This window comes from Lates calcarifer, linkage group LG18 (assembly GCF_001640805.2).
Source record: "Lates calcarifer isolate ASB-BC8 linkage group LG18, TLL_Latcal_v3, whole genome shotgun sequence".
Lineage (NCBI taxonomy): Eukaryota > Metazoa > Chordata > Actinopteri > Centropomidae > Lates > Lates calcarifer.
In genome coordinates this window covers 11,169,592-11,195,185 of record NC_066850.1, presented here as the reverse complement: position 1 = coordinate 11,195,185, position 25,594 = coordinate 11,169,592, and the positions used below count along the sequence as shown (strand labels likewise).

Here is a 25,594-nt window from a genome sequence, read left to right as displayed (position 1 = left end):
CAAAATCTAATAAGTTTATCTTCCTGACGTGTGACGTTCATGAGAATGGAATGGACGAGTAGTGCAGAGGCGTACAAAGACTACTGAAATTAGGAATTAGGAAATTAAAATATTTATTAATATCTACATTTAACATTTACTCTCCATTTCATGTCCACATTGTGTGAAATGCAGTGAAAACAAGTCACATTGACATTTAATGGATTTTGTAAGAAAATCTGTATGCTATGTTCACATTCTATACCTGTGTAAACACTTTTCTAAAATCTTTCTTTCTTACTTTTAATTGGAATTCTGCTGCAAAAACATATTTTTCTTGTCTTATTTGGCTAGTTGTGTTGCCAGAGACTGAGTCTACTCACCTGAACAGGTACAGTCTTGAAGGTGGTTAATACGACCTCTCTGCACTGGTGAAGCCTCTCTCCGTGACCGCCAACCTGTAGCGCTGCCTGGTGGACAACAGGGAGACTTACACCTCAGTGATAACATTACAACACACCACCCTGTTCCGTTACATTTCTGAATCCTGTGTCTCTCTCACCAATGAAGCCATGGTGAAGCCGATAACCTCAATGCAGCCGTCGTCGTGACGCTGCGGTTCAAAATCCCGGTGGTCGCCTGTGTTTCCCCACGGCATGGTGCCAGCACAGTACCTACACACACAGATACACATGTAAAAAAAAAAAAAAAAAAAAAAAAAATCAAATATGCAACAACTCAAATATCAGATCGAATGCTTCCCAGTCAGAATCATCTCCCTTGTCATTATTTTAATGTCTGGCCAGAGAAACGTCGTAACTCCAGGCTGGTGTGGAAGGTTTTAAGTCAACAGCTTCAGCAGTCAGAGTACGAAACCTGAATGAGACCTCCTGTCTCTGCCTTCAGGAGCTCCTAATCCACTTGAAGGAATTTCATTCTAGTGTTCACTAGAGAGCTGCAGTGTCTCTGATTTTCTTAATGCTGTTTCAAAGGTTTTTTTTTCACTCCAGTAAAACCGTGAATAATTAGAATTAACTAGAATTTCTGGCCATGAAAATGACCCCGGTGAAATATGTTGCTTACTGATGAAAGATGCCAGCTTATGTTATTCACCTACCTGGGAATATTTAGAAACACAATGCACTGGAATTTCAGCTCCTGGATCTTGGGGGTTAGATCTGTACCATCACACTGAGGAAGAGAGAATGTGAAAATGTGATTCGTGGTTTACCATAACTGGTTTGCCATAACTGAACATAGTGTGCAAACAAGCTGTAACAGAGGAGGTTATACTCTTCTAACTAAACTGTGTTAAAAACAACTGATGTTCACTCTCAGATCCTTCAGTTGCTTTGACATGTCGCTCCAAGCTTCACTCTCAGTTCTCGGTTTTCATTCTCAGTTTCAGTGCTTTCAGTCTCAGCCTTAAACCTGTTTTGATGTGGGAGGTGGAAAGTAAGTGATACAGGTGAAGGTCTTGCTCCCACTCAGCTCTGCGTAGCATATACTGTACCCTCAAGAAGAACTGTAGACCTGGGCCCACATTATCAAACATCTAATATGAAAACTCTCTCTAAAGACCAAACTTCATTTTTCACCTTGGAAATACTAGCTGGAGCAAAAATTCCTAACTCAAGGTCCACTTACTAGGTGTTTCCAGAGCTTTCAGCCAAATCTTTTGGACCTTAGATTAAGTTTTTTAAAATAAATCTGGAAAAGGATGCTGCTGAAATATGAAAAGTGACCTTGGTTTGTGACAGTTCCATTTCAAATAAAATGTGCCAAATATAGTTTTTAAACAATATATATGTAAGTTTTTGTTATTGCGATGTAGCCAATGTTAGCAATGACAGCTGTTTATTTATCAGTGTAGAAAAAACATTGTGAGTTCAGCATTTACTCGCCAAGAGCTGTCTCCAGCAGTGAAAACAACACTAATATTGTTTTGCTTCTAGTTCTATCATTATATCATTCCTTTTATTCGACGAATGCTAACCAGCTAGCCCTGTCTTGTAACATCGCTTTGCAAGAGTGAGTGACTGTAGTGTCCAGTCTGCCCTCGGTCCAACATGAGAGGATCAAGAAATAGCGCTGCTCAGAGCACATACTCTAATCTCTTGTCTAAAGGTAACACTGACTGAAGCTCTTGGTAAGGAAACAGCCTGTTGATGCTAACGTTGGCTATGTGGCGACAGCAAAAACTTACACATAGCACCTTTAAGGATTATGCTGTAAAAGCATTTCCATCTGCAAATATGAAAATTAGCTTTTTTGTAAAACGTGAAGGAGTGATTGTTCAGGTGTTACAGGGTTAGTTCTAAAATACAGAATTAGCACAGTTGCTAGTTGTTTTAAGTCAGTGAAGCATGTTATTTCTTATTTAGTACGAGGTCAGTGGTCAGGGTCAGTGACAGAGTGGTGGTGTCTGTGGTGAGAGAGGATTTCAGCTTCTTGCTGAAGGACACTTCAGCGAGGCGGATGTTAAACGAGCAGTTGAAGGACGATCTTTTTAATCACCCGGCCAACCTGCTGTTCAGACATGTCGACATGGAAAACGATACAGACTGAGAGAGAGCGTGTTAACACTCACCACCACTCTGACGTGCTTGGACAAATCCCTGGAGCTTCTCTGGAGGAAATCTGAGAATGCAGCCTGCACACGCACACACACAAACAGAGAAAAGGACCCACAAACACACACACACACACACACACACACACACACACAGAGAAAACGACCCAATCAAACAGAATTACAGTTCATTACATTTCCCTCATTAAAAAGAGATAACTCCCCTACATGCTTCCTCTCCAATTCCCACCCATCATCCTCCTTCCTTTTCACATCCTTCACAGAATATCTGCAGGTTCCCAAAAACTAAATGTAAGATTTTATAAGGTTTGTTAAAGTTATAATTTTGGAAAAAAAAAAACAAAAAAAACATAACAAACAAGCTGGGAATGAATTTGTAATTGATCACTGCTGATCAAAAATTCAGCAATCAGTGCACACACAGAATAAAAGGTCAAAATGAATTATTGAAAATCACAATGTCTGAGTGTTTATTGAGGTACATGGGACATAGTTCTACTTGAATTACTGAGACTGGAATAGGAATAGTTTGGATTATTTGAAGAGGGGTTATATGAGGCACAAATCATTTATCTCCACAGTAAATGGCATGCTGTCTTATCACTCATTTTTATTTTCTTTTACTTGATGTCTCTTCCACAGACCGCAGGACCCAAACAGCTGATCTGCAAACTGATATTTAAGCTTCTGTGCCTGTTTCTCCAAACTGGGAGCTCGCCACCGAAATCCACTGCAGGCAATAAACTGAGTATGGGCAAGTACCTCATACAACCCTATTTCAAAATGGTCCCTTAATACAAAAAGACTAGTATATGCAAAGAAATTTAGCAAGATAGCACAACTTCCAATTAGAGTTAGGACTGTAAAAATTCTGTTTAATGGTTTGATTTTTACCTCTCTTTTCTCTAATTCCCCTTCTTATACCATGCTTGACATGTGTCTGTGTCTTATTAAGACAGACGGAGAGAGCAGAGGAAGATGGAAAAATTTAGGCTGCATGAGTTTTGTACATGTTTGTGTATGTGAGCTTGTGAAGTAAGTCAAGTGGGACACTCACTCCTGCATAGAACATCTTGTTGCGGAAGCGACTGTTAAACTTTTCTGGGTTGGCCTCTGGAAAGACATAGAAAAATATGGAGAGTGCATTAAATATGCTACAATGATAGTGAAATTAGAAATGAAAAAAAAAGAAAGACACAGAGGCGTAAAGTAACACAGTGAGAAAATCTGACTCATTTGTGCATGCATGAATGCACAATTGTGTTTCTGAATGTGTCCCTTTTAATATTTTATCTTACTCCGCTCATCTTTTCCTTTACAACAGCGGAGTATGATGCATTAATGGGAAAAGAGAAGGACTTAATGGAATATAAATAGAGTTAATGTGGGGTGAAACGACATTAAAATAGATCTCACCAACCTCTGGACTCGTGGAACTCCAGGGTGACATGAGCATCGAAGCCCAGGCTGAAGTAGTTGTTGAACACATTCAGAGGCAGCTGAGGACACAGGAAAAAATATCAAAGTGAGCATTAGCATAAATATTATACAAAGACAGCTCATATCCTGGCTCAGCACCCTAATGCCTATCATTATGTCCCTCCATCTAGTGATTCTCATATCCACATTTGCATGTTGTGTCCACACTTTCGTATTTCAACACAGTTTCTGCATGGACTTCTACTTCTAACAGACAAACACACTCATTACTGCCACTTGTAAGCACATTGCGTTGAGTGTCAGGGTTTACTAAGCTGACAGTCTCTGTAAATCTCTCCGTATTTCATAGTAATACAGAGTTGTTAATCTGGTGCCTGTGGCGAGGAGAGGGGAGTAGGCTGCAGCAACTAGAAGTATGGTGGAGACTATGGCAGAAGAATCTAGGAATTATTGATAGTGTTTGTGTAATTACTGTCACTGCCAGAAGGAGGAGACAAAAGTTACACAGTGCAGGATTTAAAAAGTCTCGGCAGCCTGAACAAGAACGCAGTCACATGGAAATAGTCACGGCCAAACCCTCTAAGAAAGGACGACTGGACTACAACTGGCAACGAAATAAACTGTATAAAGAACTGGACTTTAACCACAAGACTGCAAAATGATCGATATGTAAAATACTGGAAAATGGACGACTTATACACTCAGTGGCCACTTTTTAGAGACACTTGTGAAATCTAACGCAATCCAATACAACAGCTAAGGCATAGATTTTACCTTTACAAAGATAATAATGTTCAGTTTTGAGCTATCACCATCAGAGAATTATTAATCTCTCTGTATTTGTTTATCACTGAGGTTGGAGGTTGAATCAGTGTGGAGAATAAATAAATAAAATAAAGCTGCAAAAATAAAAGGTTTGCATGGGCAAAGCAGACTGAAACTTTTATTGAAGCCTGAATTGAACCACTTCCAACAGCTAAACACGTGTACACATAACATTTAGATACACAGATAGTCAGCTCCACGTCAGGATTTCAAGGATCAATACCGAATCATTCGAATAAAAAGTGTGATTGACTGGAAAATCTATTATTTTATCCAGCACTGATCTTAACCCTCAAACGAACAATTCAAATTGTAAGGTCCAACTTTTTGTCTGTCCACACAGTGTGATTAAAGCAAGTACTATTACAGCACACACACATACACCCCACTTAACCAATCCATACTCCAACCTGACGTCTGACCTTCTGTGTTCCCTCCTCTGGCTGGGTGGCACTTTTCTCCACCAGGAGGTTCCACCTGTCCAGCTGCACAACCGAACCATCCTCCACATGACACAAAACCTTGGACACTGGCTCGTCTGTGTAGCCCTGCAGAGAGACAGAGACACAAACAAACACAGAGCGATAAGAGAGTTTTATTATGTACCATATACAAGCAGCAGTTAAAGTTTGGTGACCCTGAAGTTGAACTTGATATATTCTGAATGTCATCTTTCTATCACATTTGAGGACGGACGAGAAAAGGGCAGGGAAATATATGGTAAGAAAGAAAGAGGGGATTAGGATGATTGTCTTTCAGCAAGTGATCATTTAGGCTTTACTCCTGCATCTCTCCATCAATCAATCCCTCCCTCTCATCCCTCCTACTCTTCCCTCCATCGCATTTTCTTCTCCCTCAGGGTCAGGTCAGGAAGTCAGTGACACACAAATACACACAAGGAGACAACAGTCTGATGATAGTAGCGCTCGTCAGCAGGGGCCTCCTCTGAGATGCACAAACACACAAATACACACAGCAGAGCTAACACTCGACACACGGCAAGTCACAGGGACATTCGCACTCACACAGAGAGAGATGGGGGAGAGGTCGGAGGCAGATGCAGCAGGTAGTAACAGGACTGAGTCAGAGAGAGATGAGAAAGGAGGAGAAAAGGGAAAGGAGAGAAACCAGGGGGAAAGATAAGGAATGAAGAGGAAGGAAAAGGAAGGGGATGAAAGGGAAGGGGGGGGGGGTTAAGAAAATAGGGGGAAGGAAAGGAAAGGGAGACAGGGCAATGGAAAAAAAGGAAATAAAAAGGAAAAGACAGGTTAGAGGGAAGGGAAAGGAAAGAAGGAAGGGCAGAGAAGGGGAAGAGGAAAAAGGCAAACAAAGGACAGGAAATGGAAAAGGAAAGGGAAACGAGAACTAAAGATAAAAACTCGTGCGGTCAGAAATGAAACAGAGGACAAACGGGACGCTAATTACACTAATCACACACATGGTAGATATGAATTCAGCTCCATCTTTGTTCAAAGCGCCTGTATCTCTCTGCATCAGGAGTGTTTCTACACTGAACTGCTGCAGACGCCACAGTCATTCACTTGCCCTTGGTTCACACAGACTGAGCCAACCCCATCCCAGACCTATTTCCACTGAGATGACTGACATTTCTGTGTTAATTTATGAATAAATCCACGAGAAAACATTTGATATTATCAGGAAAACACAATGAAATGTGTTTTAAAAAAGACAGAAATAACAGTTGAGGTTTTTGACTCAGACTTTTGACTAATACAGAGAGATGTATTTGATGTATTATCACCGCTACAAGCCCACATAACTGGTCTAAAGAAAAGCCTAATGGAAGAATGTGGGTGCTTGTAAAAGGTCTCTTCTTCTATGTTGCAGTACACTTATGCAATGCAACAGTGTGTGTGTTTGTCAAGGGGCTGATTCTTGATGCTTCAGCACTTCACCTTATTTTAGAAAGAGATCTGCAAGAGCCTCCTTCTTCCTAAATAGGAATAGTGTATTATATTTGATTAAGGTTCAGCAACTCTGAGCATTAAACCCTTAGAGGGAACTTCAGCAGCTAAATATTACACCTCCATAAAGTTGGGGAACTTAAAAAAGATGGATTAAAACATAACATTTCATTTTTCTTAGCTGCATCTTAATATTGTTTTCCAGCTGCAATAACACCACAGAGATAACTGCACTTTGATCCAATTTATTATAATCACAATGTGGATAAATAATCTGACCTCAAAGTCATTAAACAGACATAACAGACGCTTGTGAATGAGTGAGTACAGGGAGGAGAAGCTGCCCACATCCTGTCGCTCCTCTCTGTCAACTCTGTGGCAGAAAGTCAAGGCTAAAGAACTCACCCCACCCCAGTTGAGCGTCCTGGCGAGGTCATTTCCTGTTCCCAGAGGAAGAACAGCGACTGGAGGCTGGGGGTTCATCTGCAGCTCATCGAGAGCAGACAGGATCCACCCCACCTACAGATATGTATAGGATATACATGTATAGGATTTACAACAGGACACATGGGATTTATGGCTAAAACACAACATAATCTACAGTAATCAAACTGTCTATCCCTAATTCATAGATTGAAAGAATGAAATTGGAGAAGAAAAACAAAAAGCTGGGTTTCCATTCACTTGCCTTTAAGCACATTTCCAATTTGTGAATGAAAAACCTGAGGGGAAACTTTTTTAAAAAATCTCAAAATTTAGTTAAAAAGTTTTAACACTTGGCTGAGGTTGACAAGTCAGAGTAGGATCTCTCACTGATTGATAGTCAGTGGCCTAAACTGCTGGAATCAGTTCAGGCCACTGACTGTAGATCAGTTCAAAAGACTTAGAAGTCATTAAAAAGCAGTGTTCATCTCTGATATCCAGCCGGGAACTTTGAAAATATCAAGAAATCTAAATGGAGTTTGGTGTGTTTGTTAAAGTGTCAGCACCTCCTGCTCCAGAAGGAGAAGGGGATCATGGGTAATATATACTGTTCTGCCATATTTCAGTTCAGTGAGTGAGGCTGTGACACAAACAGAACAGAATAGAACAGATCAGAGTCTTACCGTCCCGTCCCCTCCGCAGGCAAGGATCCTCAGATTTGGCACTTTCCGATACAACTCCAACCTGACAATTCACAGAGCGCACACAGCAGAGAGAGGCTTGGTTGCAGAATAAAAACACAAGGTTCCTCTGGCAGAAAGCAGCGCTGATTGGTGTCGAGTGGGTGTAATTGGTCCAAGTCTCATGAAAATTGCTCAACCCATGGGCAGTGTGTTTGAACGAATAAAAGAGGATAATGACTACAAACTGAAGATACGGTATTTTTCGCCCAGCAGTGGATTGTGATGATAGTGTGATATGAATTGAATACTGAAGTAGAAAATTCTTACTCAGTTGGCTATAGAAAACACTGTTTCAGTCTAGGGTCATTCTTTACATGAACAACTGTTACCTAGTTAAAAAAGCAGACTGTCTCTCTTCCTGACTTTATTCTTAATGTGTAGGAGCATGATGTTTAACAGAAGGCCAACAGTAAAAGGTACTTACGCCTCTCGCAGTCCACCCTGTGACAGGTCAAAGACTTGTCGTGGGTTCAAGATCCACATGAACATCTGTAACACCTTGGCACCCTACAGAGACAGAAATACAACCTTAAACGCTTTAAAAAGACCTTGTTTTGATGGGTTAATATCATTAAAATCCAGTGAGATTTTATCATGATGATGATGATGATGATGAAGTTTTTCAGTAAATTCAGTTGATCTGATAAAACTAATCCCCTCTGAACTGACATCTTCCTAATTAAATGTTCTGTCATTGGTGACTGGCAGATTTTAATAATAAGAACATGTAGGCTACTGGCTCAAGCTGCCTGATAAAAGCTGCAGCACAAAGATTTTTCACATCATTTGAAATAAATCACCTCACAACATCCTGTTGAGATTTAATTAATAAACTTGTGTTAAGACCTGATAATATCATGATTGTTATCTGTATTACGACAGTGTTTAGTAGAAGGGTTGTTTGCTTAATCTGACACTCATCCTGTCCAGTGTCTAAAACATATGAAAATAAAAGATGAATCAGTTCACCCACCTGGTTGCCTCCACTCTTGGGATTGACAAAAACCAAGATGGGCTTCATGAGAGGAGAAGGGAGAGGCTTCAACATGAACGGACGCCATTTAGACTCCTGAGGACAGAGACACAGACAGAAAAAGATGTGCAACAAGTGGAAAAATCTTTCTTTAAATTCAGTCTACAGTAAGAATGTAAGTCAATCAGTCAGTTAGTCTGATAAGCAACTAACCCTTTAAGTCATTTATGAAGCAAATTGTGATGTAATTATACTACTACAACTACCAGTGTTAATAATGCTTATTTATACAGCAGAGGCAAATAAATAATTAGTTTGAAAACAGAGAAAAATTTTGATCAAACATTGGAAAAAAAGACACATGAAGACAAATAACCTGTTTCCCATATATAATACATGCACAGTGGAGACATTTACAGACAAACAGACCCTCATACAGATGTCTCCGTCTGCCAAATTAAAGAAATTATTATAAGAAATGATAAAAGTGAATAAATAATAAATCAAATTCATGACAATCAATGTTTTTTTTCAATAGATAATTAAACACGACACAACATAAGTCCAGGTTCATTCATGTTTGTTGTGAAAGTAAAGGGCTGACAACCCTGTCATGGTCGACGTTTTTATTCTGTTTTTGTTGAATTTTACTTGAGTTGAATAAATCACACATAGATAAATACCTTCTGCTGTTGTCTTTTATAGTCGAGTCAAGTCAAACTTTATTTATATAGCCTGATATTATGACAACCCTGTCCTTAGACCATCGAATCACACAATGAAGCTCCCCATAAAAAATGTAAGAAACCTCAGGCTAGGTCAGAGGAAACATTTTGAACAGGAAGTAATAATCTGACCCGGTGAATCTGAACCTGTGACATTAAAAAAATAACATGTCTCTGTCACAGTCACAGTGTTACTTACATCCAGTCCCTTCTTGCTCGTCCTTCGTTTGAAAGATGTTCGCTTTTTTCTCCTGGCAGAGTTCTTAAGTGAGCTCTGGGGTACAGACACACACACACACACACACACAAACACAAACACACACACACATACACACACACACACACACAAAGTTCAGTGGTTAGTTCACTGTCACCGTGTCCCTTGTGATGGTAATTAAAAGTGCAATGAAGCATGTGATGTGACTGTGGGATATATGTACGTATGTGTATGTGTGTGTGTGTGTGTGTGTGTGTGTGTGTGTGTGTCTATGTTTGTTTGTGTGCGTGTGATGAGGGAGACACAAACCCAGAGTTCCCTCAGACAGATCAGACATGTGTCAGCTCACATCACATCATAGCCAAACACACACACACAAACACACACAGACACAGTCCTTCTTTCAGAGTTTTATATTTAGATCCAACAAGTCATTTCTCATTAACGTCACCAAATGACAGGTGGTGAACTTCATCACCAGTGGACTGACTGGTGAGTGAGGGAGCTGTGTTATAGGAGTGTGTGTTTATCTGTGTGTGTGTACACCTGTGGTTTCCTGACTTTGATGATCCAGGACGGTGGTACTATGACTCCAGCGTGGGCCCCCAGTGAACACGGCTCCTCGATCTGGTGCAGCATGAAACACGTCACCTTGTTGTGGAACTGCAACAAAAAACAATCCCTGTTATTATTTTTCCTCTTTGCTAATCATCTTGTCAAAGACAAGTTTTACAACTGAGCCACAGCTGTCCTGAACTTTGCCTTTTAAAGGGCCATTACACCCAAGTGTAGTTTTAGTTTTATTCGCCCAGGTCTTCAGAAATCTGTTTCTGGGATTTTATCCATTTGTGTTGCGTCTTTACAGAAACACTGCCCCCGTATTCTTAATAGTCCACAGAACATTTTAGGTGTTTTCAGACCGGGGTAACTTTTAAATAGTTCTGAGAACAGCTAGAGAACTCTCTCTTTTTTTTTACTGTGTCTGCACTGCAAAAACTGGGAACACTCATATTTCTTAAAACACCATTTTGAGGGACTTTCGCTCTCCCAGCACAAGAGGAACTTTGAATGACGTAAGTATACGGCGATTGCTCAAACACATCATCCAATGTAGCTCCGGCAACTGCCATTATAACGTTAGCTGTGTAAACAACAGCTGTACAAAAATGGAACAAAACCTGGACAAATGCACTGACAGCAAAGCCCAGGCTTTATTGAGTGTATATGCAATGAGGGAAATACAACGCAACACTGCTGACATTGCACTACCAGCTGCTGGCCAGCTTACGTCACTTCAGCGTTCCTATTGACGGTGTGAATGCAACCAGAAAAAAAGCCCTTGAAGGCATGAAATTTTCCACAGAGCTCCCCAGTGAGTGGTTCCCCTCAGGGAGTCCCCAGAACTGTTTGGCCTGAAAACACCTACTGTCAACATTTCTACAGGAACTTATTCCTCAGTAGAAAGCTGTTGATGATTCTTTTTACATGAATTATGTTATTTTATGTAAAAGAGAGATGTAGGAAGAAAGTGAGGCAAGCAGGAGGGTTTTAGTTTGGCTTTTTGCTGCATTCTGTGCGACCGTCGTCATAAATATGTGATGGTTGTACATATTCATAATCATTCATAAAGGTCGTGAATAATCCACAAAATAAATCAAAGTTTACATTTTGTACATGAACAAAAAGAAATGTACATAAAAGCAATACCAATATATGAACATGAGAAAATAGAGAATAAAGAAATAATAGAAGCAGGATCTGACTAGGACAAATAAATGTGGATCAAGTATAAGTTTTTTCCCAAATTTTGTCACATCAAACATTTTGTGAGAAGAACTGTCATTTTTAATTTAAAATTTTCATCAGCTCCAGATCTATTATTAACATTGGTGCATTGCTTTCAGTCCTGTGGCGCCAGCTCTGGCCTGGAGACAGATTATTTATTTACTCAAGGTTTGTCTCCTTTGATTTATTCAAAGAGTTTTTGTATCATTGACAGCAGAGAAGCAGCAGGAGGAGATGAGAGAAGGTGAAGGTTTCTGGATGTTGCAGTTCATGTTTGGTGCATTAAAACCCTATTTTACCAGGCTCCTCATCAGGGGAGTGTATGTGTATGTTAAAGTATAGGGATATTCATATGGGCTGAAGAGCAGAATCTTTCTGTATTGTACAAGTAATTTTTTCATATTTTTCGAATGTCATTATTATATTTTCATACTTGAAGTCAAATATTTCTAGTAAAATGTTAATTTTTTTATTTTACTCTACAGTGATTTGACAGAAGACGAGTTACTTACTGCCTGTTTACACCAAGAACAACTGATTGCGATGATTTCTTTACTGTGGAAGAACTTCTGTTGAAAACTCTGCAGAAACAGACAGAAATACCTTGAGTTAGATCTGCAGCAACATTAATAACTAAACAACATTTGTGTGTGTGTGTGTTTGTGTGTACTTACCTTTCCACATTGTCTACATTTGCCCTCTTGTCTCCGTCTGTGAACCCAGTGATGTCTCAATATGTTCTGCTATCAGAGAGAGAGAAATACCAAACATGATTTCTCTCTCTCACAGTGTAAACACGATACACAATAATTCCTCACATACATATTTACAGCACAACCACAGACACACACAGACGTACATCTCTGAGGCATCTGGATCCTCCCTCTCTGAAGGTTGGCTTACATCTGAAGTTAATCTGGGTAGAAACAGACAAAAAATAAACAAATTAGCACTAAATTTGGCACAAAAATATCAGGATGTCATATAAACACATGAATATTTAACAGCTGGAATACATAAATACGTCATCTACACTAATGTAAAATGTACCTTCAGTGCTACAGACGAACTCCTATGAACTACACTGTTGCATGCATTGCAATGCATTGGAATAAAACTGCAGCGACTGGGTGGTTAAGGCACCTTTAAATAACATATTTAAATGTTTGTAATTAAAAATGAATTTCTAAAAGTAAACTACAAGAGCTGAGGACAAAACAAGAACATTTTCCAAATGTTTTCCAGTTCAAACACTAGCATCTCAGCTCTGTCACAATGATTCATAATCATGAATGAATCTGTCCTAACTAAGCGACCTGCACTTCAAGCCTAAATGTGTCTGGACCTAAAGGATGAAAAATATGTTTTCTAAATTAAATTCCCTTCAGTGATTACAGTGCATGTGTCTCATACCTTTTCTAGTTGCTCTATGCAGCCAGTGTGAACAACGATCTTACAGGCTGCACATTTCCTCCTGGGGGCCGACTTCTTAAAGGAGAAAACAAACACAAACACACACAGAGGACGGTGAGATACGTAGACACACCAAAAACACACACAGCAAACACAAGCTGTGTAAAGACGCATATCAATGATACCCACACCCTCTTACAGATTTTTTCAGTTTTTAAAAGCCTCAGTAGCCTTTCATCAGCAGCATTAACAACAAGGTGACACTCTAGGCATGAAAAGGGACACCTTAACAGTTAACAGTTTCAGTTATTTGTCTTTACCAGACATGACTCAAAATAGAAAAAAGGGAATTAAGATGGCAGGAAATTAACATATATGGTGCTTCTGAAAGCAGCAGATCGACCTGCTGCACTTTTAAACTTGACTTTTTGGGTCATGAACAAATAAAAGTCTGCCCAAAGTTGTTGCAATTCATCCTGAGGAGGACATGAATCTATGTACAAAATTTCACATTAATCCCTCTAATAGCTGTCGAGGCATTTCACTAAAAACCAAAAGCATCGAGCTCATGGTGGTGCTGGAGGAAAAGTGACAAGGTCACCATTTGGATCATCAACAGGGGACCATGAATGTATGAAATGATAAAGGCCTTAGGTTCCTTACATATATTTACATTTCTACAATATTTAAGTTTGCATGTTCTTCCTGTGCCTGTGTGGGTTCTCTCCGGGTACTCCGGCTTCCTCCCACTGTCCAAAAATTAGGTTAATTGGTGACTCTAAATTGCCTGTAGGAGTGAATGTGAGTGTGAATGGTTTGTTTGTTTATGTATTGGCCCTGCGATAGATTGGTGTCTGTCCAGGGTGTACGCCGCCTCTCGCCCAATGTCAGCTTGAATAGGCTCCAGCAGCCCTGTGACCCTTAAGCAGTATAGATAATGGATGGATGGATCTCTTACACCCATTCTGACTTTTTGGTTGTAAAATGTACAACATTATAAAACTAAAACTAAAACTATAAATCAGAGGTGTATGGAAAAGTTGAACTGACATGTCAGACATGGCCTCAGTAATTTATCACACCGTGTAACTGGCAATAAAAAATAATAGGCAAACTCAAGATGCCAAAGTGCTGTTTGCTCTCAATAAATATCATTGCCCTGCTGCCCTCACTCTTAACAGCAGACAAACTACTCATTATGGGTAATAATATGACGGCTGATAATGGAGTGGTCGCTGGGTTCGCTCTCGACTGTCACAGTGAGCAACAGTTAAATGTTCTCACGCTGCACGAGCCCCACCATAAAACCATCTTTCAACGAGAAACACATCACATTAAGGAAGCACAATGTTCTTTTTCAAGATGCTGTGACTGATAAGACGTAGACTGGACAAGTTCTCTGCAACACTGAGTCAATGGGGGAACTTGATTACCACAAACAGGTTTTTTATAACATATGCAAGCTGATAGAGATCTACACAGTCTTAATGATCTTCATGACTGTTTTATATTGAGGAGCGTACTTCAACAGTCAAGGTTTTAAAGGAGCTTTTATAGTTTATTAGTTGTGGTAAAATAACAAACATCAAGTGATTTAATAAGTCTTTAAAGGCCACAATTTTTAAGAAAAAGAAAGGATCACACATTTCTCAGCAGTGACACTCAACAGCTACCAAAATCCCAGATGTGCACATGTTGTTACAACTAAATACACTCTAATTACACTCTAAACCTGACACAACACAAAATGACTGTAAATTAGATTATAATTTGCACCATTCTGCTACACCTACATCTAAAAAGAAAGTAAAATAAATAAGAATACATATTAATTCTTTGATGACCACTATGAATGTCTGTCTGCAGGATCAGGCTGCAAAAAGATTCTTTCCAAGGTGTTTTAAAGAGAGGACATAAAGTGTGATGAGGATTCAATCTTGTGGCCAAATGCAAAAGACAGGGTTGACTAGAGCACTGTTGTATTTATCTGCAGCAGTCCTACACAGGTGTGTATCGGGACAATGTATAGTTTTGTGTTGCATTAACAGAATTACTTTAGTTTCATTTTGAAATTGGTCAAAAATGGCAAAAATGTTATGTCACAAACCACACTGGAGTTTGTATAAAGAACTATTGTTCTTACAGTCTTTTTAATTACAGTGGCGCTGAGCTTTGCCATCTTTAATTATCTGATATTGCTTCTGAGATTTTTAAAAGGCTTTTGCTGGTGACAAACCCACACACTTTGAGGAGTTTAGGAGAAAAATGTGTGATATTAGAAATGAGTGATACTGAAATTACAGGGCAGCTGAAAGGATCATTACATGTGGTTTTCAAAAGCTGGAACAAAGGATTATTTGATTTAAATTTATTCTGATTTCTCCATTGTTGTACAGTAAATGTCTTTGCCAGATCACTGAAGATCTAAAAATTTGACTGTGAAAGTTTATTTTAATAGTATTATTTGGAAATATATACATAGCACTAACTTGGTCCAAGCTTATATAAATTTATAGTGTCCTGCTGACACTGATGTCCATCTCTGTATCAATCTTGAGAGTCTCCCTGTGAACTACTGGGAGACTCTGTAAACAGAGGTGACAGGTAGCATTTTCTACATCATGAGTCTTACATTACTTTCAGCTGCAGCCTTCAGACAGCCGGGGGGGTTTTTTTCCCTTCATGACTAAGACTAAATCAGCCATATCTCGCCGAGAACAGGTAGGAATGTGCTTATTCATGTCAACCGTGACTTGTGAGAGCAAAATCTCAGATTCCACTGAGGTCAGATTGTCCTTTTTAAGTAGCCAAAAGCACACAAGGCTGATGGAATATTTATCTAATTAAATGTCATGACAGAGAGAGATTACAGAGAGTTTATTTTTGCCTGCAGCTCTGTCTTACTGGCAGCAGCCTCACCGTGCTCTTGCACACTCACTGTAATTGCACACCATCACTGGAAATGTACAGATATGTCATTATATTATTGAGAGAATTAAAGGTTATTTCTCAGCTCTCCGTTCCAGGTGCTGCTGTTCCTTCGGGTGAGGTGTGAGGATGGAGAAATGGTCCATAATACCTGTAATCTAAATATGATTTCAACATGACTCTGCGTGCTCTCGCTTTACACAACTTGAAGGTTCACCTTCTCTGTTTTCTGGGTAATTTCCTTGCCTGCTTTGTAGGCACGGTTCATCTGGATGAGTGTGTGGCATCCTATTTAAAGTAACGCTAAATTACTGGAGGTTTAAAGCTGCAATGGGACAATACACTCTGCTTAAAAAACACCCAGACCACCTGCTCTGTGACCACAAACAAAAGAAAGATGGAGTCCACCAAATTTCATGCATTTGATTTTTGTAAATTCAAAAATAACTATAAACGAGCTCTTTGCATGCAGCACTACAATCACAGCCTTGTATTATCTAAAGTACACTTTTAGAACAGTTCAGCATGTTCTCTCTCTCCCCACTTTGTCTTTTGATGTGAAATCCACAACAACAGTATAAAAGGACAAATTCTACCTCTGCTGTAATCAGTGCTATGGAAATAATCTTATCTATGTAATGTCTGGCTTGTGTCCAGCGTCTGTTTGGACCAGCCCCCACCCGGCTGACCACAGATCAGCCAACCACTAAAGCTGCAATGATTCATCGTCTGAAATAAAATTGATTGGATATTTAAGTATTTTAATAATCAATTAGTCATTAGTAAGTCTGAGTGTAATTTTTCAAGCAAAAATGCCAAATGTTTGATGGTGAGAATTCATTACTTCCCTTTGGTATTAAATCATAGCAAAAAAAAAAAAAAAAAAAAACATTAGGGAGTTTTAGACTGTTGTACGGTCACTTGTCTTCTAGGATATTGATGGATTATGCGATTATAGGATAAGGGGTCATGTTTTTCTGATATTTTTTAGACCAAATAATGAACTGATTGTACAAAATAATAATCTGCCGGTTAATCAATAATGAAAATAACTGTTAGTTGCAGCTCTAAATGACACTGCATAAGCTCCTGCACCAAAGTTGATAACTTATGCCGGCATCAGACTGTGCAAATTCAGCCCCATTGTCACACAATGTTGTCGTGGTCAACAAATTTCCAGCATTGGGCTCGAACAAGAACATCACGCACAACAAACTGTAGTGTGACATAATGGAGGAACAAAGATGTAGCGTCTGAGGCTCAACAAAAAGTCTAGCATGTCAGAATTTAAGGTATTTTCCTGCTGAGTGTGACGCCTCCTACGACGTGTTCCTTCACACTTAGCAGTAGGACGATAGAGTGCTCTCTTAGGGTTATATCTGTTGGTTTACAATTTCTTCGTCGATGTGAAGCTAATACTGCTGCCAATCTCCCAAGATTATGGATGGGCATAATTAGCTGATGATTGATTATTGGCTGCAAAGAATTTCAAAAGTAAAATACTTTTATAAATGGATGGCCACCACAGATCTTTTTTAGTTTAGTTTTCCTCATTATTATCAGAGCCTTGTAATACATGTTATCAATTTGCTGCTTTTTCACTATACTTCTTAGGGCCACACAAAAATGAGTGGTCAGCGTGAACAGCACTCACTGCAGTCTTTAGTAGGCAGGTATCCTCTCCGAGATAACAGAGCTCTCCTGAACAACTCGTCTCCATCCACAGGTGATCCCCATTCACCGCGTTCTCCTGCAGAGACACCAACAAGAGACGGACAAAGAGAGGGAAATGATGATTTAATAACTCACATTATCCTTGTGTGTCTCTCACTCACATTATTTTCCAGTCGTTTTAAACTGCGACCATATGTGCGTAAACACTCGGCAGCGAAAGCGGTCAATGAGCGTGTCGAGCACATAATTGCCGCTGCTGAGTAGGTGGGTAATTTCACAGTGCATGTTAATTTAAGGTGCAAATCAAAACACTACACGAGCACATTCAAATGCAAACACACACCTACATAACACACGTCTATACCCATACAAACATGTGAGTATGTAAGACTACATGTCAGTAAAAGGATGTCAGTAGGTTCACTGTACAGCTCTCAGAGAGTGGTTGATTTACAGTTCCTATGTTAAATGATACCTGGGCTTTGGGTATCGGCCGATCAGTTAAACTGATGATCTGAAGGGCTAAATTATAACAGGAATGTTTTACTATTTTCTGAACAAAATGATGAATCACTTAATCAAAAATAATCAACAATGTGGAAGTGTAATCTTCTCATTATAAAGGATGAGCCTTAAAAATAAAATAAAAACAATAAAAACTTGGATAAAACATGTAGTTTTTGGTCCATCTTGCAGGCTCTGGAGCTTCAGATGCTCTTAGCCTCCACTCATTAATCTGTCGTTTCTAAGAGCGTCTTCAGTTACAGTGCTTTGGAGAAACACCTCTTAAGCTAAAGAGGGTTCATAAGATGGATTTTATGATCATCTTAGCCTTAAGATGCTTTTAAGAAAACGAGGCCCTGGACTATGATAAGAAGAGCCAAAGCTTTTTCTAATCTCTCTCGCTCTTCCTCACTTCTCTCTCATTAAATCATCACAAAATAAACTGCCTCTGCTACAGTTTTCAATCAGTCAGAGATGGTAAATCACTTATAAGAGCTGTTTGTATACACGTGCTACTGTTCTGTAATTTAGCTAAAACCTTGGAGCAGCCTCACAGTGAATATGGACAAACACTATATGACTCATTAGCACCTAAAAGGGGCCATAAAGCCTCAGTAAATCAACCCCTTAGTGTATAATAATGAATGATTAAGTACAATGATTATTTATGTGTGTGTGTGTTGTGTGTGTGTGTGTCATGCAGAGAGCTAAAGGCCAGTGATGACGTGGTGGAAGTATCCCTGCAGACAGAGCCAGAGGGGAATCTCAGATGTGGGCCGACAACAGTTTGTCTACTTACACCTTCCAATTAATAATACAGCACGTTTTATTTACTATTCATTACCAATGCATGATTTATTTAGCTACCGCCTGACTGTTCAGTATAATAGACCCAAACCGTGAAGTTATGAGCTGACTGAGATCACCTGAGACTTTATATCTCCCACACTCACACTCTTGGTTCTTCATTACACAGGACGAATTCTCAGTTTTCAGTCAGTCTGAAGCATTTCTGATGCTGTTTTGTTTGTTTTCTTCTTTTTTTTGAGCCTGGTGTGCTTCAAATTGAAAATGCTCCCACTTTTATTTTCCTAAAGCAAAAACCTCCCTCTGTCACAGTCATTCTTTTCTTGTTGAATCAGATAAAAATAGACGGCTGCCTTTCTTCCGTTAAATCCATTGTAAACAAGGTAATGTTGGCAGCGGGTTATTTCTGCACACCCTGTTTCAGAAACACCAGACGATCATTGCAAAGTCGACCCCAGCAGGATCTGAGATTGTTGTTGTGACCAAAATGACTGAATCTGTAGTGCACTTCCTGAAAAATAGTGATGTAATTTGTGAATGTTGGTTTGATATAAAATCTAGTTTAAAAGTCACTTACAGACCTCAGCTAAAGAATTAATAGGTAGTTATTTTAAGATGAAAAGATATGGCTCAGTTTAGATTCTGTAGGAGGTTAGATATGATTTGCAAGCAGGGGTGTAAAGATTCTCAAAAACCCCAGTTCAGACTTTGTTTTTGTTTCTGTTTTTGTTGGGATAAACAAAATGTCCACACACTGATGTTTTGAATGTGTCAGACCCAAGGTTATTATTCATCTTGAGCTACTTTAGTTTAAATGCATCACTGTGATTACACTACCAGAGTTTACAAGACTTTTAGTTTGAAAAACTCTGGGGTTGTGATTTAGTCTGGACGAGCTGAAACTGAGATGTTTAGAAACCTACATTTGCTTCCTGATGGAGCTTCTCAGTGACGTTGTATCCTTCCCCGATTCATCGAGCTCCTCTCACGTCACAGGAAAACAAACAGTATCAGCCGAAACTACCAGCCCAGCGCTGAACACCACACAAATAAGAAATTACAGGTGTTGCTGAACCTTTGCTAGCAGTTGTGTACATGAATGGTCATGTGATTTGTGTTTACAGGTGTGTTAGTATGGAAGGAGATTATGTCTGATATGGAGCTCCAATGCTCGTCTGGATGGAGCTATGATTCGACCAAAATAGTCACATGACACATGCAGCGGTGCAGGAATGAGTCCTAAAACCCGGAAGTACGCTAGCATTTTAGCACTCCTGGTTCTCTCCAAGTCAATGGATTTTTGGTTAAATATCTGAAAGAAGGTCTGTGGTTTTAACACAAGCTCAAGACAATGATTCATGGTTCTATCTTCCCATATCGTGATATGAGATTGTGGACGTTCGTATTGTGGTTTCGTCTCAGATTCAGAGAAGTTACATCCTTATTTCTGAGATCTGAACTGGTGGAGGAGCTCTGCCTGACAGGAGCACTTTTAGAGAAGGAAAAAAAAAATCACTGATTACTGACCTTTCCTTTGATTTGACATTTTCTAGAGAAATGTGGTGCACACACTTGTATATAATGCACAGATTAGTCTTTGTAGTCACAACATCACAGGTTGGTTGAGGTAGTAGTTTATCAAGCCACAGCTGAAATGGACAAACATGTCTTTGTCGGGTGAAAAAACTTGTTTCAGACATGTTTATGCAGAACGCTTTCCACATCATCCTGACATTTCCCTCTGCTTCGTCTCAAAACATAAAAATCGCCTTGAAACAGCTCTTTAGCTCTGTGAGGCATTTTCAAAGATAAAATCCATTATAAACCCTGAAGAAAAAGTCACATCCCATAAACCCCTGACACATAAAACTTTCCTTTCCACGCTCAGCTATCAAAGACATTTGCAAGTAATGATAAACAACCCAAAAAGAAAATTGCTGCTTTTCATTTCCACATGAACATACGGCTGCTGAAACCAGTCTGCTAACAAATCTGTTGGCATGAAAATCCAAATGTCATCCGGTGACTCAGCCAAGCACAATGAGGACGATGGAGACTGAGTCTTTTCGTGCAGGATTTGAACCTTTATGAGCAGATACAAAATGTGGATTTTTTTGTTGTTTTAAATCTAGCAGGAAAGAGAAACATGTCTGACCGTCCAGTCCACGCAGGTGCGCAGCTCCTTGTTGGGGCCGTTGGATGCAGGAGGCAGGGAGGGCTGGGGTGGGCCGAGGTGCTGGAGGCCTGAGCGGGAGATCGCCTTCCTGCAAAACAACATGAAATGGGAAAAAAAAAAAAATCAGCACTGTCATCCAGAGCAGAGAACTAGATTTCAGTATAATTCAGTACGCAGATTAATTATTCATGTTCTGAGACCACGTTTCAGAGGATTCAGCTGGAGATATTTGGTTGAGGAGAAGTGGGAACAGCTTGGAGGAGAGACTGCCAGCAGCACTTTGGGGTGACGAGAGAGAGACGACGACAGAGCCGTTCTGTCAGAGGATGAGTCAGCAGTCATCTCTCTCTTCACGTTTCAGTCCCTGACTCTCACCCTGTTACACTTCCTCTGCCCATTATCCTAAATCTTCTCGTCTCTACGTTCATCTACATGTATTTCTGTCTTCATCCACATGAACCCACTCATATCATCACCCGTGTACGCATTTCTTCTCTTAAACCAGGTTATTCCACATGACAGATTTTTATATTTGCAGTTTTCTCACTGTGATGTAATGTATTTTCATGCATTTGAATTAAAATGTGGCGACAGTTGTGGGGTTATCTGCTCATGCTGTCGCAGGCCACTGTCAATCAATGTGATCAATGTGATCAAACAACACTCACATAATCCTGATGGAGCAGAGAGCGGAGTTTTTAATTGTTTAACTCATAATAAATGTCATTTAAGAATGTTTTTACCAAACTTTAGCTTTGACTGTCATGAATGTTTATTTTCATAGAGAAATAATCAAGATGTAAAAGTTTTCAGCTGCTGAAATGTGACTATTTGAACAAAAAATTGCAATAAAATGAAGTAAATTATTTCATCATAAGCCTCTAAAACTGTTTCAGACCATGTGAAACCCCTTTTCTCTATTTGTAACCAGAGCAAACATGAAAGAAAAAATGCACATCATTAGATTAAAGAAGCTTCCATCACATACACAGTATTATTAATCAATTCTACAACCATTTCTGATTAAACTTAATATCATTATCAGTATCGGACCTGTCACATGAGGACAACATCACTCCTGAAACATTTCCATTAACAATAAAATATTTATTTTTTATTTCCATGACTTCCATCTATCCTCTAGATTTTAGATTTTAGAAGCTGAGAACTGTAATTTTGAGGCATTTTGCTTGAAAAATAAGTGTTTCTGTTGATCAACTAATCAATTAATTGAGTAATAGTTGCAGTTCTACTATACTTTTTCCATAATTTCATAAAAACGCAAGGCAGCATGTTTGATAAGCACAATTTATATAGTAAAGTGGTGATTCCTGCAATTAATAGACGTGTGTGTGTGTGTGTGTGTGTGTGTGTGTGTGTGTGTGTGTGTGTCTGTGTCTGTGTCTGTGTGTGTCTGTGTGTGTCTCAGTGTATACTTGTCTGTCAGTGGAAAAGGTTGCACCAAGCATCTGACCCCCCTGTTGAAAGTTTCAGTGGCCGTCTGTCTAAAATTATCAACCAGGACAAAGAGGAGTCCACTTACACACCCTGTAACCTGATGACAGACCCCGACACACACACACACACACACACACACACACACACACACACATGTACGTGCACTCACGACTCTCGGGATAAAAATAGTATTGCGTGGGTGACAACAGCACAAATGCAAGGACGTATGGTGACTGGACATATGCCACATAGAGCAGTGGACCACACACACACACACACACACACACACTCAAACTTCAGTCTAGTGTTATAAATAAAAATCTATCCTACTGAATAAAGAGTAAATTAAAGGATAATTTCACTTCTATCTAACCACTCAGGTGTTATTTGTTTTGTTTTGCTCGTAACCGTCACCGCCGCTGCGATGTGAGGACATGACAACGGGCTCAAACTGAGTCCATTAGAGGAAGTAACACAAGCACTCAGATGATCAGACCTGCTGAGAACTAAACCTCGAGTTTTATCTGAAACCGTTTTATTCTGGAAGTGAAACAAAAAAGACAGAAAGCGAATGTGTGAACATTTCTCAAGTAAAAAAAAAAGGTTGTTTGAGGGGACGTACATGACGTCGGTTGCATATTTTGAAAATCTACACAAGAAAGGAAGTGAAATGTTCAATATGATTCAACTTTGACCTACTGTGATGAGAGCACAGTGGAGGACAAAAGCAGATATTTCAAGTGTGTTCACTTTCATTTTTAAATAAGATCCAGATTTTACAACTATGAACATAGAACACACATTTAACCCTGGTGCTTATTGCCATGTCTGAGTGTCGCAGTGAGGATTATTATAAACTGATTATGGCTGATCAGATATGAATGAATAGGCTGTGTGTGTGTGCGCGTGTGTGCGTGTGTGTATGTGTGTGCGTTAACAATCCTTGCATGACAGTGTGTGTACCTGAGTGTTTTCTCTATTAAAAAAAAATCAGTGACAATGTACTTGACATTCTCATCGCTGAACAAGATAAATGAGAATACACACTTTTAAATATGCAAATGCACACACACACACACACACTCTCTCATTCAGAGGTCATGGGACACCATTATATTTGAGTGAGTCCTAATCTACTAAAAGCAGACAGGATCACAGGCATTAAAGCTCACTCCTAAAATCTAAACAAAAAATTAAATAAATAAATAAATCTGCAGCGTGAAGCTTTTCTGTGGTCTGGTCACACACACTAACACACAAACACAAACACACTTAGCCTCAGAGTTATTTTAAGTAGATTTGTTCTCAGAAACAGCAGTGAAAGTCCATCAATCTAAAAATAAATCTTGTTTAAAAGCATTTAAATAAATGGAAATGACGGCCAAACAAGGCAAAACCACCACGTGAGAGAACACAACAACGAACATGGTGTGTCATTCTCTCTTCTTCAGAATAAGAATTCAGTTTAAAGGAAAAAAACAGATAAATGCAAACACATGGTTGTAGAGGTTTCCCCACATGTTGTCCTCGCTCAGTTTGCTCCTCACTGTGCAGCAGCATAAGTAAAAACAAATACAAATAATGTTAACTCAACTTTTCTTATACAGTGAATTCCAGTTGTTATGTGTTGTAATGTTACCTGAACGTGTCACAGAATACAGCGTAATATCCTTCTTTAACATGTCAAATGTTGTCCATAGATTTCAACAGTTGTTCCACTGACTTTGGAACATTTAAGCTGTCTGTTTGTAAATGTCATCTGTCTTTTTGTTTCTTTGCAGATGCTAGTAGCATCAGAGACAGAGGCAAAAGGGACCAAACTAAAGAAAGAAAGTGAATGAAAGACACAAACAGGGATTTGTTGGCTGCAGAGCTGAACAAATAAGAGTATTTCACCAATGTGGACCCAGATATAAAATATAACCAGCTATTTGAAATACGACAATGACAAGTGTTCTGTGTTTTCCATAGGTGCCGGCTGACAGCTAGATGGTCGAACATTAAAACGTTTTCTTCCGATTACTTTCTCACTGTTTCAAGTCATGGTACTGTCACTTTTTATAACGTTACAACTATAATCTTAAATCAGATGAAGGATTTCTGTCATCAGACGTCTGGGTCTCAAGTGAACAAGCTAAGCAAACAGCTCCTCCTGACGTCCTGTGTCCATCCACAGCGTCACACAGAAAAACATTTTTTGACATGAAACTGTTTTCTTCAGTGTTTTTACTGATTTGAATCACTTGAATTACCTTAACTATGAACACTGAAGGAATCCTAACCTAAAAACAAGCTGAGCTAACATTAGCAGCAGCTCAGGTAACAGCCTGCAGCCACTTACTGACAACCTGTGTCCGCCAAAGAGCACCAGAAAAACTCTGATTTTAACCATGAAGCTACTTTGTTGTGTGGTTTTATCTGTTTTAATTATCAGGTCTGATTGTTTTGGGGAGGAGGAGTCTGCAGTGACTTGTACAAACTGTTTCAGTTTCAGATATAATGTGCGACCAGAAGTACACACATTTTTTCAGCTAAGTGTTACACTTAAAGAAGACAGGTGAGAGAAATGTTAGCAGAGAGAAACAGACACTCAGCATGTTAAAGCCTCCAGTGAAGAGATTAAACTGTAGGCTGAGTGGTGGAGTTGAATACAGCTGCTCCCCCTTCTAATACCACCTACTCTCTCTCTCTTCTTCCCTCTCTTCACTCTGTTTCTGGCCCTTTCCCCTTCACCGTCTCCCTCTCTTTTCTCCTGGAATTAATTGCTCTCCTCCTCTTCCTCTACTCCGTCTCCTCTTTCTCTCCTCTTGTCCCTACATCACCTCCATGTTCCTCCTCCTCCTCCCCTCTCTAATCTCCCTCTTCTTTCCTCTCCCACTGGTTTGCTCCTTCCTCCCCCACTCTCTTGTGATCCTCTTGCCCTTCTCTTCTCTCATCCCCCTCCTTGCCTCCTCTCTTCCTCTTCCTCCTCCTCCTCCTCCTGCAGAGGTGGGTTGTCTGTGTTGC

At 39.5% G+C, this 25,594-nt stretch overlaps 1 protein-coding gene across 8 annotated transcripts in view; it reads right to left on the bottom strand.

Annotated features, from left to right (window-relative positions):
* dgki (diacylglycerol kinase, iota) overlaps nt 1–25,594 on the bottom strand; it is a 74,814-nt gene that overhangs the window by 18,241 nt on the left and 30,979 nt on the right. For 3 of the 8 annotated variants that reach the window (XM_018694930.2, XM_018694935.2, XM_018694936.2), the window contains exons 2-20: nt 21,110–21,218; nt 17,624–17,719; nt 13,042–13,116; nt 12,488–12,544; nt 12,303–12,371; nt 12,141–12,209; nt 10,390–10,506; nt 9,826–9,900; nt 8,902–8,997; nt 8,353–8,435; nt 7,869–7,929; nt 7,168–7,281; nt 5,260–5,385; nt 3,993–4,071; nt 3,630–3,685; nt 2,570–2,632; nt 1,097–1,170; nt 542–653; nt 363–449 (exon numbers count right to left, since the gene is read on the bottom strand). In XM_018694930.2, the coding sequence (XP_018550446.1) occupies nt 363–449; nt 542–653; nt 1,097–1,170; nt 2,570–2,632; nt 3,630–3,685; nt 3,993–4,071; nt 5,260–5,385; nt 7,168–7,281; nt 7,869–7,929; nt 8,353–8,435; nt 8,902–8,997; nt 9,826–9,900; nt 10,390–10,506; nt 12,141–12,209; nt 12,303–12,371; nt 12,488–12,544; nt 13,042–13,116; nt 17,624–17,719; nt 21,110–21,218 (1,618 nt within the window). The remainder of the gene's footprint in view (nt 1–362; nt 450–541; nt 654–1,096; nt 1,171–2,569; nt 2,633–3,629; nt 3,686–3,992; nt 4,072–5,259; nt 5,386–7,167; nt 7,282–7,868; nt 7,930–8,352; nt 8,436–8,901; nt 8,998–9,825; nt 9,901–10,389; nt 10,507–12,140; nt 12,210–12,302; nt 12,372–12,487; nt 12,545–13,041; nt 13,117–17,623; nt 17,720–21,109; nt 21,219–25,594) is intronic. The other 5 variants (XM_018694933.2, XM_018694937.2, XM_018694934.2 and 2 more) reach the window with 4 other exon arrangements.